Here is a 15,742-nt window from a genome sequence, read left to right on the forward strand (position 1 = left end):
TCCTTGTTCCCTTTTTTTCCTTTCCCCCGTTTTTTCCTTTCCTCCTTTTTTTCCTTTCCCCCTTTTTTCCCTTCCCCCTTTTTTTTTTTTTTCCTTTTTTCCTTTTTTTTTCCTTTTCCCCCTTTTGTTTCCCTTTTCCCCTTTCTTCCCTTTTCCCCTTTCTTCCCTTTTCCCCTTTTCCTTCCCTCCTGGGTCTGCAGTGCTGCCCTTGCTCAGCTGCCCGCTCCCACCCCGATCCCGGCTAATCCATCCCGCTCCCACCCCGCTCCTGCTCCCGGCTGATCCCGTCCCCGTGCCGCAGGCTGAAGACCATCGGGCTGGTGATCCGGAGCACGCAGGGGGCTGAGGAGCTGCTCCGCAAGTACGAGGAGCAGCTGAAGGACGTGCAGGCGGTGCCGGCTGACCTGGCTGAGCTGGAGGCCAGCAAGGCTGAGCTAAAGGTACCAGGGGCTCTGGGGGGGTGCCAAGGGGAGCCCCAGAGGGTGGCTGGGGACACCGTGGCTGGCCCTGACCAGTGCCCATCTGCCACAGCGGCTGCGGGCGCAGGCCGAGGGGCACCAGCCCTTCTTCAGCACGCTGGAGACCGACCTCGGCAAGGCCAAGGACGTCAACGAGCGGATGGTCCGCGGCCACAGCGAGCGGGACGTGGACCTGGAGCGGTACCGGGAGCGCGTGCAGCAGCTGCTGGAGCGCTGGCAGGCCGTGCTGAGCCAGGCTGACCTGCGCCAGCGCGAGCTGGACCAGCTGGGCCGCCAGCTGGGCTACTACCGGCAGAGCTGCGACGCGCTGCGCCAGTGGATCCGCGACGCCCGGCAGCGCCAGGAGGCCATCCAGGCCGTGCCCATCACCGACAGCCAGGCCGTGCGCGAGCAGCTGCTGCAGGAGAAGGTAGGGCTGGGCTGGCCGTGGGGCGAGGGGCGCTCCCGGCCATCCCCAGTGGGGCGAGGGGTGCTCCTGGGCGCTCCCCAGCAGGACGAGGCGTACTCTCAGCTATCCCTGGCCGTGGCGTGGCAAGGGGTTCACCTGGCCATCCCCAGCAGAGTGCAGATCTGCCCATCTCTCTCTGTGGCAGAGTGAGGGGAGTGCCCAGCTGTCTCCAGCCATGGCACGTTGAGTGTTGCTCTCGGGTGGCTGCAGCAGGAGGGGGACCATCCCTGGCCATGGCATGTAGTGGGTGCTCTCAGCTATCCCCAGTGGGATGGGGGGTGCTCCTGCCTGACCATTTTTTGTCGGAACCCAAGGTGTCCCTCAGACACTCTCGGATGTTCCGGGTCCAGGGCAGAAGCCTCTGAGACCCTGGCAGGCAGCCGGAAACCCCTGTGGTTTTGAGTTTGACCCATGGAACAATTTACCAACTTTGCAGGAAGAACAAGAAATCACAGAAGTTTAGATATTATAATAGAAGTAGTCACAAAGTAAAAGGAAGGATTTTTGAGTGCTGTACAGGGGGGTTTTAGGCCTTGTACAGAGGGGTCTGAGTTTTGTACATGGGGGTCAGAGGTTCTAAGATGGAGGGATTTGGGCGTGCCCTGTCCTCCTTCTTTCTCCTTCCTATTCCCCATGTTCTTGGTGATGTTGGCACTCCCAGATTGGTTTAGAGTGGAAAGCCACTGTTCAATATAGGTGATAGGCATTGGGGAAAACTATAAACATTTAATACATAATGTGTGATATAAAAGATGGCACCAGCCCCTTGGGCGGGGGAGACGAAGACGGAGGGAGACGGAGAGAGATGCAGAGGGAGAAGGAGCCAGGGAGAATGTCAGGGAGTCTGTGTGCCTTGAGATAACATGCAATAAACTGCCTTGAGACCAGACGACTGAAGACTACTGAGTCTTTCTTTGAAGGCACAGCTTGGAGGAGAGACTTTACCACCACCCGGAGTCACCCCAATCTGGGGGAGACTCCGGCAATTTTTGGCTACATCAGGGTGAAGGGTGCTCCCGGCCATTCCCAGCCATGGCAGGGCAAGGGGTGCTCTTGGCCATCTCTGGCCAAGGTGGGGTGAGGTGTGCTCCAGGGTGGCCCTGGGGTGCCCGGGCTCACCCCCACATGTCTCCCCAGAAACTGCTGGAGGAGTGTGAGCAGCACAAGGAGAAGGTGGAGGAGTGCCAGCGCTATGCCAAGCAGTACATCGATGCCATCAAGGTGAGCCCACTGCCTGGGGAGCTGGGGAGGCAGCACAGTGTCCTGCAGGGGGTGGGCTCGCAGCACCGTGGCCAGGGGGCTCGTCCCACGTAGCAGAGCTTTGATCACCCTCTCCTCATCAGGACTACGAGCTGCAGCTGGTGAGCTTCAAGGCGCAGGTGGAGCCGGTGGCGTCGCCGGCCAAGAAGCCCAAGGTGCAGTCGGCATCTGACAGCATCATCCAGGAGGTGAGGGAGGCGTCTCACTGCCACTGCCCTGGGACGTCCTGCAGCAGCTCCCGGGGCGTGGCTGCTCACTGAAGGGGTGGATTTGGGGGTGTGGCGCGTGGCCGTGCCTCCGTGCAGCCCCGCGATTGCTGGGGTACCCGGTGGGCCACGGGGCAAGCCCCCCTCTCTCGTGCTGACCCACTGTCCCCACAGTACGTGGACCTGCGGACGCAGTACAGCGAGCTGACCACGCTCACCACCCAGTACATCAAGTTCATCACCGAGACACTGCGGCGGCTGGAGGACGAGGAGGTAGGGAGCGGTGCAGGGCGGCATGGCCAGCTGTATAACCAAAAGTTCACGGGGCCTCTGGCCCCATCGCTAACACCAGCCCACGGCCATGACTCCAGCCCTACCACTGACGGTAACTCACGTCCATGACTCTGGCCCCACCACTAACGCCAGCCCATGGCCGTGACTCCAGCCCCATCACTAACCCTGGCCCATGGCTGTGACTCCAGCCCCGGCCCCATCACTAACCCTGGCCCATGGCCGTGACTCCAGACCCGGCCCCATCACTAACCCTGGCCCATGGCTGTGGCTCCAGACCCGGCCCCATCACTAACAGTGGCCCATGGCTGTGACTCCAGCCCCGGCCCCATCACTAACCCTGGCCCATGGCCGTGACTCCAGACCCGGCCCCATCACTAACCCTGGCCCATGGCTGTGGCTCCAGACCCGGTCCCATCACTAACAGTGGCCCATGGCTGTGGGTCCAGACCCGTGACTAATTCTGGCCCATGGCCATGACTCCAGCCCTATCACTAACACTGGCCCACGGCCTCTAGCTCCTGCTCCCTGCTGGGCTCCTGGGAGCAAGGCTGCTGGCTCTGTGTACAGCGGGTCTCTGAGCCAAGCTGGCTCTGGGCACCGGGGGCTCTGGTGTGACTGGTGGTAGGAGGCACTTCCCAGATACACGTGGTGCAGTCAGCACCTGCCTGCGCATGCTGCTGTGCTGGGCGCTGGCCCGCGGGGTCTGGCGCGGGGTAACCTCTCTAACTCTTGGTTTCTGCCCTTGGAGCCGCTTTGCCAGCGCTTTTTCTTGGGGAATATTTGTGTTGGTGGGGATCTAATGGAGGGTAAAAAACCAGGATGACTCTGGCAGCCGTGCACCAGGTACTCACTCTGCGCATGCCTTCTCCCCGCGGCACCCTCCGCCTCCCCCACGGCTCACCCTCTCTTCCTCGCCCTCCTCTACATCTGTGCTGCTCCGGGACCAGGGGTCCGCTGTGGGGTCTGGCTCCCCTGCATGCGCTGCCCGGGCCCTGTGGAGCGTGCGGCTGCCTCGCTCGTAGTGCATGTGGTGCACGTGCTGCGGCACGGCCCCAAGCCGGGCGCCAGCTGCGTTGGCCCTTTGGCAGACCCTGCTCCCGGTTGCCTGGAGAGGGCTGGGAGGGGTTTGAACCAGCTGAACTGCTCTCTCCTGTTGAGGCTTTCCCGGCAGGGAAGGCTCTGCTGGCACCGCCCTCGCACCGCTCCCCTCTCTTCTGCTCCCAGTGCTCCGGCCGTCTCTCTCCTTTCCCCACGGCAGCGCTGTCTGTGCCAGGCCCCTCGCAGGGGGAGCCAGGGTGGTGATGTGCACGCTGCTCGCATCGTCTTCATCGCTTGGGCTCCGCTCGCTCTCTGTCCCTTCTCTCTGGAACGTGGCTTCCTGCGCTGCTGTCTGGCTCCCGTTGCCTGTCTGCCTGTGCTGTCGTGTGTCCCCTGTCGTGCCACACATCTTCTGGAAGCTGGCGTCACCGGCTCGTGCGGTGGCCCAGGGGCCGAAGCCATTCCACGCGCATCTGCCACCCCTCGGCTGTCTCGGCAGTGTGCGGCTGGGCCAGCATCGATTCCACGGCGCGATCGCATCCCTTGTGATTTGTCTCTCTCTCCCCTCTCTGTCCCCTGCACCCTCTTTCCCCTCCAGAAAGCCGCCGAGAAGCTGAAAGAGGAGGAGAGGAAGCGGCTGGCGGAGGTGGAGGCGCAGCTGGAGAAGCAGCGGCAGCTGGCCGAGGCCCACGCCAAAGCCAAGGCACAGGCGGAGGCGGAGGCGCGGGAGCTGCAGCTCCGCATGCAGGAGGAGGTCACCAGGCGGGAGGTGGTGGCCGTGGATGCCGAGCAGCAGAAGCAGAACATCCAGCAGGAGCTGATGCAGCTGCGGCAGAACTCGGACCACCAGATCAAGTCCAAGGTGAAGCTGATCGAGGAGGCTGAATACAACCGCAAGAAAGTGGAGGAGGAGATTCGCCTCATCCGCCTGCAGCTGGAGAGCACCGAGAAGCAGCGGGAGAGCGCAGAGACGGAGCTGCAGGAGCTGCGGGCACGTGCTGAAGATGCTGAGCGGCAGAAGCGGCAGGCACAGGAGGAGGCCGAGCGCCTGCGCCGGCAGGTGAAGGAGGAGAGCCAGAAGAAGCGGGAGGCGGAGGAGGAGCTGAAGCGCAAGGTGCAGGCTGAGCGCGAAGCGGCACGGGAGAAGCAGAAGGCGGTGGCAGACCTGGAGCAGCTGCGGCTGCAGGCGGAGGAGGCTGAGCGACGCATGCGGCAGGCAGAGGCTGAGAAGGACCGGCAGATCCAGGTGGCCCAGGAGGTGGCCCAGCGCAGCGCTGAGGCCGAGCTGCAGAGCAAGCGGCTCTCTTTCGCCGAGAAGACGGCGCAGCTGGAGCTGTCCCTGCAGCAGGAGCACGATGTGGTGGCCCAGCTGCAGGAGGAGGCTGAGCGGCTGAAGAGGCAGCAGCTGGAGGCCGAGCGCTCGCGGGAGGAGGCCGAGAAGGAGCTGGAGCGCTGGCGGCAGAAGGCCAACGAGGCGCTGCGCCTGCGGTTGCAGGCCGAAGAGGTGGCCCACAAGAAGTCACTGGCACAGGAGGAGGCCGAGAAGCAGAAGGAGGATGCAGAGCGCGAGGCCCGCAAGCGCGCCAAGGCAGAGGAGGTGGCCGTGCGGCAGAAGGAGCTGGCGGAGGAAGAGCTGGAAAAGCAGCGGGAGCTGGCAGAGGGCACAGCCCAGCAGAAGCTGGCGGCGGAGCAGGAGCTGATCCGGCTGAAGGCGGAGATGGAGAATGGGGAGCAGCAGCGCCTGCTCCTGGAGGAAGAGCTCTCGCGGTTGAAGGGCGAGGTAAACGAGGCCATCCAGAGGAGGAAAGAGCTGGAGGAGGAGCTGGCCAAGCTGCGGGCAGAGATGGAGGTCCTGCTGGAGAGCAAGGCCAAGACAGAGGAGGAGTCGCGCTCCAGCAGCGAGAAGTCCAAGCAGCGGCTGGAGGCGGAGGCCAACAAGCTGCGGGAGCTGGCCGAGGAGGCCGCCCGCCTGCGCGCCCTCTCCGAGGAGGCCAAGCGGCAGCGGCAGCTGGCAGAGGAGGAGGCCAGCCGGCAACGAGCCGAGGCCGAGCGCATCCTGAAGGAGAAGCTGGCGGCCATCAACGAGGCCTCGCGGCTGAAGGCGGAGGCGGAGATCGCGCTGAAGGAGAAGGAGGCGGAGAACGAACGGCTGCGGCGGCTGGCGGAGGACGAGGCCTACCAGCGCAAGCTGCTGGAGGAGCAGGCGGCCCAACACAAGCAGGACATTGAGGAGAAGATTGCCCTGCTCAAGCGCTCCTCAGAGAGCGAGCTGGAGAGGCAGAAGGGGCTTGTGGAGGATACGCTGCGGCAGCGGCGACAGGTGGAGGAGGAGATCCGCGCCCTCAAGGCCAGCTTCGAGAGGGCCTCAGCTGGCAAGAGCGAGCTGGAGCGGGAGCTGAACCGCATCCGTGGGGAGGCAGAGGAGGTGCAGCGCAGCCGGGAGCAGGCGGAGCGGGAGGCTGAGCGGCAGCGGGCGCTGGCGCTGGAGGAGGAGGGCCGCCGGCGCGAGGCCGAAGAGAAGGTGCAGGCCATCCTGGCGGCCGAGGAGGAGGCCGGGCGGCAGCGGCGGCTGGCCCTGGAGGAGGTGGAGCGGCTGCGGGCCATGGTGGAGGAGGCGCGGCGGCAGAAGGAACTGGCGGAGAAGGAGTCAGAGCGGCAGATCCAGCTGGCACGGGAGGCGGCGCAGAAGCGGATTGCAGCGGAGGAGAAGGCGCACCTGGCTGCCGTGCAGCAGAAGGAGCAGGAGCTGCTGCAGACACGCCAGCAGGAGCAGAGCCTCCTGGACCGGCTGCGCGAGGAGGCTGAGCGGGCCCGGCGGGCGGCTGAGGAGGCCGAGTTTGCCCGTGGCAAGGCCGAGCAGGACGCCAGCTTGTCCCGGCAGCGCGTGGAGGAGGCTGAGCGGCTGAAGCAGCGGGCAGAGGAGGAGGCGCAGGCCAAGGCACAGGCACAGGCGGACGCAGAGAAACTGCGGAAGGAGGCCGAGCTGGAGGCAGCAAAACGGGCGCAGGCGGAGCAGGCGGCCCTGCGGCAGAAGCAGCTGGCCGATGCCGAGATGGAGAAGCACAAGAAGTTTGCCGAGCAGACGCTGCGGCAGAAGGCGCAGGTGGAGCAGGAGCTGACCAAGGTGAAGTTGCAGCTGGATGAGACAGACCACCAGAAGGGCATCCTGGATGAGGAGCTGCAGCGGCTGAAGGAGGAGGTGACAGACGCCGTCCGCCAGAAGGCCCAAGTGGAGGAGGAACTCTTCAAGGTCCGGGTGCAGATGGAGGAGCTGGCCAAGCTGAAGAGCCGCATCGAGGAGGAGAACAAGGCGCTGATCCTCAAGGACAAGGACAACACGCAGAAGTTCCTGGCGGAGGAGGCAGAGAAGATGAAGCAGGTGGCAGAGGAGGTGGCCCGGCTGAGCGTGGAGGCGCAGGAGGCCGCCCGCATGCGGCAGCTGGCTGAGGACGACCTGGCGCAGCAGCGGGCGCTGGCAGAGAAGATGCTGAAGGAGAAGATGCAGGCGGTGCAGGAGGCCACGCGGCTGCGGGCCGAGGCTGAAATGCTGCAGAAGCAGAAGGATCTGGCGCAGGAACATGCCAAGAAGCTGCAGGAGGACAAGGAGCAGATGCAGCAGCGCCTGGCTGAGGAGACCGAGGGCTTCCAGAAGACGCTGGAGGCTGAGCGCCGGCGGCAGCTGGACATCACGGCTGAGGCCGAGCGCCTCAAGCTGCAAGTGGCGGAGATGAGCATGGCCCAGGCCAAGGCTGAGGAGGAAGCCAAGCGGTTCAAGAAGCAGGCGGAGGAGATCAGTGAGAGGCTGCATGAGACTGAGCTGGCCACACAGGAGAAGATGACGATGGTGCACACCCTGGAGATCCAGCGGCACCAGAGCGATGAGGATGCGGAAAAGCTGCGGAAGGCCATCGCTGACCTGGAGAAGGAGAAGGAGAAGCTGAAGCAGGAGGCAGCGCTGCTGCAGCAAAAGGCAGAGGAGGTACTGGGCTGTGGGTCCCCCTTAGTGGTGGTGGTACACAGGGAGGCTGTCCCTCTTCCCAGCCAGCCCACACCATCCCTGGGCCGGTCCCCAAGGACCACCACTGGGGATGGTGGGGCTGGACCCCCTGTGCAGGTCAGGGATATGCGTAAAGTTGGAGGCGGTGGAGCAAACCCCTCAGGCAGCGTCGGAGCAGGACCCAGAACCCCTGGAGCCATGGAGGTGGGATCCCCACCGCCTGGGCTGGCTCTTCCACCCCATTGGCACGTCCTGCCGTGTTCCTCTCTGTGCCCAGCTCCCAGCCTTAGTGCTGGGGGTTCCCTTGTGTCCTTCCCCTGCTCATCCTGCCCCGTGTTGTGTGTGGCTCCCTAACCCCGGCTCTGCTCCTTAACTCTTACCTGATGTAGGGAGTGTGTGGGTGACTCTGTGCCTCCGTGCCACCCCTGCTGCCTGTCCCCCTGCCTCAGCCCACCCTCAGTCCCCCACTGCCCTCCTGGGTGTCTGACCGCACTGTTCTCTCTCCCACCCCAGATGCAGGTGGCCCAGCAGGCTCAGCTCCGTCAGGAGACGCAGCTCCTGCAGCAGAGCTTCCTGACGGAGAAAGATGCCCTGCTGCAGAAGGAGAAGTTCATTGAGGAGGAGAAATCGAAGCTGGAGAAGCTCTTTAAGGATGAGGTGAACAAAGCCCAGAACCTGAAGGCAGAGCAGGAGCGGCAGCAGCAGGAGATGGAGCAGGAGAAGCAGCAGTTGAAAGCTATGTTAGAGGAAGCCAAGAAGCATCAGAAGGAAGCGGAGGAAAACGTCCGGCACAAGCAGGAAGAGCTACAGGAGCTGGAGAGACAGCGACAGCAGCAGGAGAAACTTCTGGAAGAAGAGAACAAGAAGCTGAGGGAGAGGCTCGAGCAGATGCAGGAGGAGTACAAGGCTGCCCTGGCCCAGAGACGGGAGATCATGATCCAGACAGATGACCTGCCCGGGGAGGCGGTTACGACAACGCAGCTGCTGGACATCAAGGCCGTGCCCAACGGCCGGGATGCAATGGATGGCTTAGCCCAGAATGGGGAGCCGGAGTTCGCCTTTGACGGCATCCGGCAGAAGGTGTCAGCAGAGAAGCTGGCTGATGCCGGCATTCTGAGCAGGGAGAGCTTAGACAAGTTGGCAAAGGGTGTTGTGAGTGTGGGCGAGCTCTCTCAGAGGGAGGATGTCAAGAAGTACCTGCAGGGCAAGAGCAGCATTGCCGGTTTGCTGATCAAACCCTCCAACCAGAAGATGAGCATCTACGAAGCCATGAAGAAGAAGCTGCTCAGCCCAGGCACAGCGCTGGTGCTCCTGGAGGCACAGGCTGCTTCTGGCTTCATCATTGACCCTGTGCGGAATGCAAGGCTCTCGGTGAACGAGGCGGTGCGAGAGGGAGTGATCGGGCCAGAGCTGCACAACAAGATGCTGTCGGCCGAGCGGGCTGTCACCGGCTACAAGGATCCGTACACAGGTGACAAGATCTCCCTGTTCCAGGCCATGCAGAAGGATCTCATCGTCAGGGACCACGGCATCCGCCTGCTCGAGGCCCAGATCGCCACCGGCGGCATCATCGATCCTGTCAACAGCCACCGCCTGCCCGTGGAAGCCGCCTACAAGCGTGGCTACTTCGATGAGGAGATGAATCAGGTCCTGTCTGACCCCACTGATGACACCAAGGGCTTCTTCGATCCCAACACTCAGGAGAACCTCACCTACCTGCAGCTCATGGAGCGGTGCGTGACTGACCCGGACACAGGGCTGTGCCTCCTGCCACTCACTGACCAAGCAGCCAAAGCTAGAGAGCTGGTCTACACCGACAAGGAAGCCAAGGACGTCTTCAAGAAGGCCACGGTGACAGCACCGTTTGGCAAGTTCCAAGGGAAGACGATGACCATCTGGGAGCTCATCAACTCTGAATACTTCACTGAGGACCAAAGGCGGGACCTGATCCAGCAGTACAGGACTGGCAAGATCACAGTGGAGAAGATCATCAAGATCGTCATCACGGTTGTGGAGGAAAGTGAGAAAAAGAGCCAGATGTGCTTTGAGGGCCTGCGGGGCCCCGTGCCCGCTGCCGAGCTGCTGGAGAGCAAGATCATCAACAAGGACCTCTACAACCAGCTGCACCAGGGCAAGAAGTCCGTAAAGGACGTGGCAGAGATGGAGTCCGTACGGCAGTACCTGAAGGGCACGGATGCCATCGCTGGTGTCCTGGTGGAGTCTACAGGCCAGAAGCTCACCTTCTACGAGGCCCTGAAGAGAAACCTGCTGAAGCCAGAGGTTGCCCTGCCCCTGCTGGAGGCACAAGCTGCCACCGGCTACATCATTGACCCTGTGGGCAACAAGCTCTTCTCCGTGGATGAGGCAGTGAAGGCCGAGGTGGTGGGGCCAGAGTTCCACGAGAAGCTGCTGTCGGCAGAGAAGGCGGTGACTGGCTACAAGGATCCCTACACAGGCCAGACGGTTTCCCTCTACCAAGCACTCCAGAAGGGCCTCATCCCCAGCGACACTGGGCTCCGGCTGCTGGACGTCCAGCTTGCCACTGGTGGCATCATCGACCCCGTCAACAGCCACCGGCTCCCGCTTGAGGTCGCCTACAAGCGCGGCTACTTCGACCCAGAGATAAACAAGGCTCTGACTGAGTTCCAAGACGATGCCAGGGCTTTCTACTGTCCCAACACCCAGGAACACCTCACCTATGCCCAGCTGCAGAAGAGTTGCCACCGCGACAAGCAGACTGGCCTGTGCCTGCTGCCCCTGTCCGACAAGGCAATCCAGTCACAGCAGGAGGAGGTCTACACCGACAGCCAGGCCAAGGAGTGCTTCGACAAAGCAACCATAGAGGTCCCGGTGGGCAGCATGAAGGGCCAGACAATGACCATCTGGGAACTGATCCACTCCGAATACTTCACAGAGGAGCACAGGCGGGAGCTGCTCCGGCAGTACAAGACCGGCAAAGTGACAATCGAGAAGATCATCAAGATTGTGATCACCATCATCGAGGAGGCAGAGACCAAAAAGCAGGAGAAACTGACATTCAGCGGTCTGCGTGCCCCGGTGCCAGCCAGCGAGCTGCTGGAGTCCTGCATCATCAGCAAAACCCAGTACGAGCAGCTGAAGGAAGGCAAGAAATCAGTGAAGGACCTCTTGGAGACAGATGCGGTGAGGAGATTCCTGCATGGCAGTGACTGCATCGCCGGTGTCTATGTGGAGGCCACCAAGGAGAAGCTGAACATCTATGAGGCCATGAGGAGGAACCTGCTGAGACCCAGCACTGCCGTGGTCCTCCTGGAGGCCCAGGCGGCCACGGGGTTCTTGATCGACCCTGTGAAGAACCGTAAGCTGTACGTCAACGAGGCGGTGAAGGCTGGCATTGTGGGGCCTGAGCTGCACGAGAAGCTGCTGTCGGCTGAGAAGGCTGTCACGGGGTACAAGGATCCCTACTCGGGCGATACCATCTCCCTCTTCCAGGCCATGAAGAAGGGGCTTATTGTCAAGGAGCACGGCATCCGCCTGCTCGAGGCCCAGATCGCCACCGGCGGCATCATCGACCCCGTGCACAGCCACCGCCTGCCCGTGGAGGTGGCCTACAAGCGTGGCTACTTCGACGAAGAGATGAACCGGACCCTCTCCGACCCCAGTGATGACACCAAGGGCTTCTTCGACCCCAACACGCAGGAGAACCTCACCTATGTGCAGCTGAAGGAGAGGTGCATCGAGGATCCCGAGACGGGCCTATACCTGCTGCCTCTGCGGGAGCCTGAGAAGCCAAAAGTGGTGGAAACCACTCAAATGTACACAGAAGCAGAGACACGGAAGGTGTTTGAGGAGACACAGGTGGACATCCCTGTGGGCAGCCGGGCAGGCTCCTCCATGTCACTGTGGGACATCATGCACTCGGACCTGCTGCCCGAGGAGCAGCGTAAGCATCTCATGGAGGAGTTCCAGTCGGGCCGCGTGTCCAAGGAGCGCATGATCATCATTATCATCGAGATCATTGAGAAGACTGAGATCATCCGGCAGCAGAATCTCACATCTTATGACTACGTCCGGCGCCGCATCACAGCCGAGGACCTCTATGAGGCCAGGATTATCTCACAGGACATCTACAACCTGCTGAAACAGGGCTCCAAAACCTTCCGGGAGCTCCTGGACGTGGAGACTGTCTGGAAGTACCTTTACGGGTCGGGCTGCGTGGCTGGCATCTACATCCCCTCCTCCAAGCAGACACTCAGTGTCTACCAGGCGCTGAAGAAGGGGCTGATCAATTCCGAAGTGGCCCGCTCCCTCCTGGAGGCCCAGGCAGCCACCGGCTTCATGATCGACCCCACGAAGAATGAAATGCTGACTGTTGATGAGGCAGTCAGGAAAGGCGTGGTGGGGCCAGAGATCCACGACCGGCTCCTGTCCGCGGAGAGGGCTGTGACCGGCTACAGAGACCCGTACAGTGAACAGAAGATTTCCCTCTTCCAGGCCATGAAGAAGGATCTCATTCCCAGCGAAGAGGCCCTCAAGCTCCTAGACGCCCAGATCGCCACCGGTGGCATAGTTGACCCGCACTTGGGCTTCCACCTGCCCCTGGAGGTGGCCCTCCAGCGGGGCTTCATCAACAAGGAGACGTATGACATGCTGTCGGAGCCCAGCGAGGTGCGCAGCTACGTGGACCCCTCCACAGATGAGAAGCTCAGCTACACGCAGCTGCTGAAGCGGTGCCGGAAGGACGAGAGCTCCAGGCTCCTCCTGCTCCCGCTCTGCGACACACGGAAGCTCACCTTCCGGGGGCTGCGGAAGCAGATCACCGTGGAGGAGCTGGTCCTTTCGCAGGTGATGGACGAAGCCACAGCCCAGCGCCTCCAGGAGGGTCTCACCTCTATCGAGGAGGTCTCTAAGAACCTGAAGAAGTTCCTGGAGGGCACCAGCTGCATCGCTGGCGTCTTTGTGGACTCCACAAAGGAGCGTCTGTCCATCTACCAGGCCATGAAGAAGGGGATCATCCGGCCTGGCACTGCCTTCGAGCTCCTGGAGGCGCAGGCGGCCACGGGCTACGTGATTGACCCCATCAAGGGCCTCAAGCTGACAGTGGAGGAAGCTGTGCGCATGGGCATTGTGGGCCCCGAGTTCAAGGACAAGCTGCTCTCTGCCGAGAGGGCCGTCACCGGCTACCGCGACCCCTACACCGGAAAGCTCATCTCCCTCTTCCAGGCCATGAAGAAGGGTCTGATCCTGAAGGACCACGGGATCCGCTTGCTGGAGGCACAGATCGCCACGGGAGGCATCATTGACCCTGAGGAGAGCCACCGGCTGCCTGTGGAGGTGGCCTACAAGAGGGGCCTCTTTGACGAGGAGATGAACGAGATCCTGCTGGACCCTAGTGACGACACCAAGGGCTTCTTCGACCCCAACACGGAGGAGAACCTCACCTACCTGCAGCTCATGGAGCGGTGCATCACGGACCCAGAGACCGGCCTCTGCCTCCTGCCTCTGAAGGAGAAAAAGCGGGAGAGGAAGACCTCCTCCAAGTCCTCCGTCCGCAAGCGCCGGGTGGTGATCGTTGACCCAGAGACAGGCAAGGAGATGTCCGTGTACGAAGCCTATCGCAAGGGCCTCATTGACCACCAGACTTACCTGGAGCTGTCAGAGCAGGAGTGCGAGTGGGAGGAGATCACCACCTCCTCCTCCGACGGCGTGGTGAAGTCCATGATCATCGACAGGCGCTCGGGGCGCCAGTATGACATCGATGATGCCATTGGCAAGGGTCTGATCGACCAGTCAGCCCTGGACCAGTACCGCTCGGGCACCCTCTCCATCACCGAGTTTGCTGACATGCTCTCCGGCAACATGGGCGGCTTCCGGTCGCGGTCGTCCTCAGTTGGATCCTCCTCCTCCTACACTGTCAGCCCAGCCCTGTCACGGACCCAGATCTCCATGTGGACTGACCCAACCGAAGAGACTGGGCCAGTGGCGGGCATCCTGGACACGGACACTCTGGAGAAGGTGTCCATCACGGAGGCGATGCGCCGCAACCTGGTGGACAACATCACAGGGCAGCGGCTGCTGGAAGCCCAGGCCTGCACCGGGGGCATCATCGACCCCAACACCGGTGACAAATGCACCGTTGCTGATGCGGTCACCAAGGGCCTGGTTGACAAGATCATGGTGGACCGCATCAACCTGGCGCAGAAGGCCTTCTACGGCTTTGAGGACCCGCGGACCAAGACGAAGATGTCGGCGGCGCAGGCCCTGAAGAAGGGCTGGCTGTACTACGAGGCCGGGCAGCGGTTCCTGGAGGTGCAGTACTTGACAGGGGGCCTGATCGAGCCCGATGCCCCGGGCCGCGTCTCCCTGGATGAGGCGCTGCAGAAGGGCACCATCGACGCGCGGACTGCCCAGAAGCTGCGGGATGTCAACACCTATTCCAAGTACCTCACCTGCCCCAAGACCAAGCTCAAGATCTCCTACAAGGACGCCATGGACCGGAGCATGATCGAGGATGGGACCGGCCTGCGGCTGCTGGAGGCCTCCTCCCAGTCCAGCAAGGGCTACTACAGTCCCTACAACATCAGCAGCGCCGGCTCCACCTCCGGATCGCGCTCGGGCTCTCGCACCGGCTCCCGCTCAGGGTCCCGGCGTGGCAGTTTCGACGCCACTGGCTCCGGCTTCTCCATGACCTTCTCTTCCTCCTCCTACTCCTCCTCGAGTTTCGGGCGCAGATACACAGGGGGTACCCAGGGCACCATGGAGGAGGCTGCCCTTGCCCTCGCCCCGGCCACATCCAGAAGCTGCGGGTGGGAGGCGAGCAGGGAGTGCCCCGGGGTGTCTGGGCCCCTGCTCCACGTGGCCTGAGACCTGCCAGCCCCCCGAGGCGCCGCCTCACCCGCTCCGCATGTGGCAACGCTGCTGGCTAATCACTAGTATTTTTTTTTTAAATTTTGAACCTCCACTCTTCTCCCAAAGCAGTGCCTCGAGTTTAACCAAAAAGACAAGACTAATAAATTAATATATGCGAATGTGCTGACAGTGTTTGTATATTAAGAGACAAGAGAGAATACACACTACCCTCCCCACCCTGTGCCCCAGGAGCCGGACACCATTCCTGCTCCTGGCCGCGCCAATCCCGCCGCTGCTCGCACACGGCGCGGCCGAGCCGGACACCAAGAAAACAGTTCCCCGTTTGGATCTAACCACTTAGCACTCTTTTGTAATTAACCTGCCGGCTTCAGACCCTGCACCCCAGAGGAGGAGACTGCCTTGGCCCTGTGGTGCACCCCACTGCAACCAATGTGCCGGAGGAGGACATCACCGGCTCCTCGGCACTGGACACACCACACCAGCCCTGAAGCTGCTGCCTGGACCCCTTCCACGCGCCCTCAGTGCAGCGGGGAGGGGGCTGTGCACCCCAGCCCCCCCGAGCTGCCCCATCTCCCTGCCTTGGCCTCCTGGCACGTCCCCACCACCACGCCGCAGAGCCGGTGCCCTGACCGTAAGTGCCGCGCTGGCGCTGCCCGGTGCTTCCGCGCCGTGCGGGGGGACCTGCCTCCGCTCGCCACTTCGCCCGCCGAGGGGCTTCACTGCGTGCCTGCCTCCGCCAGCCCACCCGCTCACCCGTCCTCCGGGACGCGCCCGCCGCGGTCGGCCGGTCTGTCTGTCAGTCTCTCCGTGTATCTGGGAAGTGCTTCTGCTCGAGGTTGATTTCCTCACACTCATGTGGCTCCCATGACCCGTCGGCAGGTGTCTGCCAGAGCCCGCGCCCCAGCCTGGGTCTGCGCAGCTCCTGCCCCCAGAACCCCCCGGAGCCGTGGGGGCTTTCCTGACCCTCGCAAAGGGCGTGAGGGCCATGGGACCCCTGCAGCACAGGGTGGGCCGTGGGATGCTGCAGCAGCCTGGCACACACTCTTGTTAGAAATAGGCAGATTTCTGTAAAAACAGCCTCCTTTTCCTTCTTCGCGGTAATTCCATCCCCCGGTTCGTCCCCGCGTCAGCGCTAACGCGCTCTCTCTCTGGCAGACGTCTTTTTCCAGTC

General features: G+C 62.5%; 1 protein-coding gene across 10 annotated transcripts in view; it reads left to right on the forward strand.

Moving 5' to 3' along the window:
- PLEC (plectin) overlaps positions 1-14,733 on the forward strand; it is a 55,099-nt gene extending 40,366 nt beyond the window's left edge. For all 10 annotated transcript variants that reach the window (XM_053946391.1, XM_053946399.1, XM_053946433.1 and 7 more), the window contains 7 exons: positions 302-440; positions 532-888; positions 2,065-2,148; positions 2,271-2,375; positions 2,568-2,666; positions 4,324-7,704; positions 8,236-14,733. In XM_053946391.1, coding sequence (XP_053802366.1) covers positions 302-440; positions 532-888; positions 2,065-2,148; positions 2,271-2,375; positions 2,568-2,666; positions 4,324-7,704; positions 8,236-14,565 — 10,495 coding nt within the window. In that variant the 3' untranslated portion in view covers positions 14,566-14,733. The remainder of the gene's footprint in view (positions 1-301; positions 441-531; positions 889-2,064; positions 2,149-2,270; positions 2,376-2,567; positions 2,667-4,323; positions 7,705-8,235) is intronic.
- Positions 14,734-15,742: the final 1,009 nt, after the last annotated feature.

The sequence above is a fragment of the Vidua chalybeata genome, chromosome 1 (genome assembly GCF_026979565.1).
Source record: "Vidua chalybeata isolate OUT-0048 chromosome 1, bVidCha1 merged haplotype, whole genome shotgun sequence".
Taxonomy (NCBI): domain Eukaryota; kingdom Metazoa; phylum Chordata; class Aves; order Passeriformes; family Viduidae; genus Vidua; species Vidua chalybeata.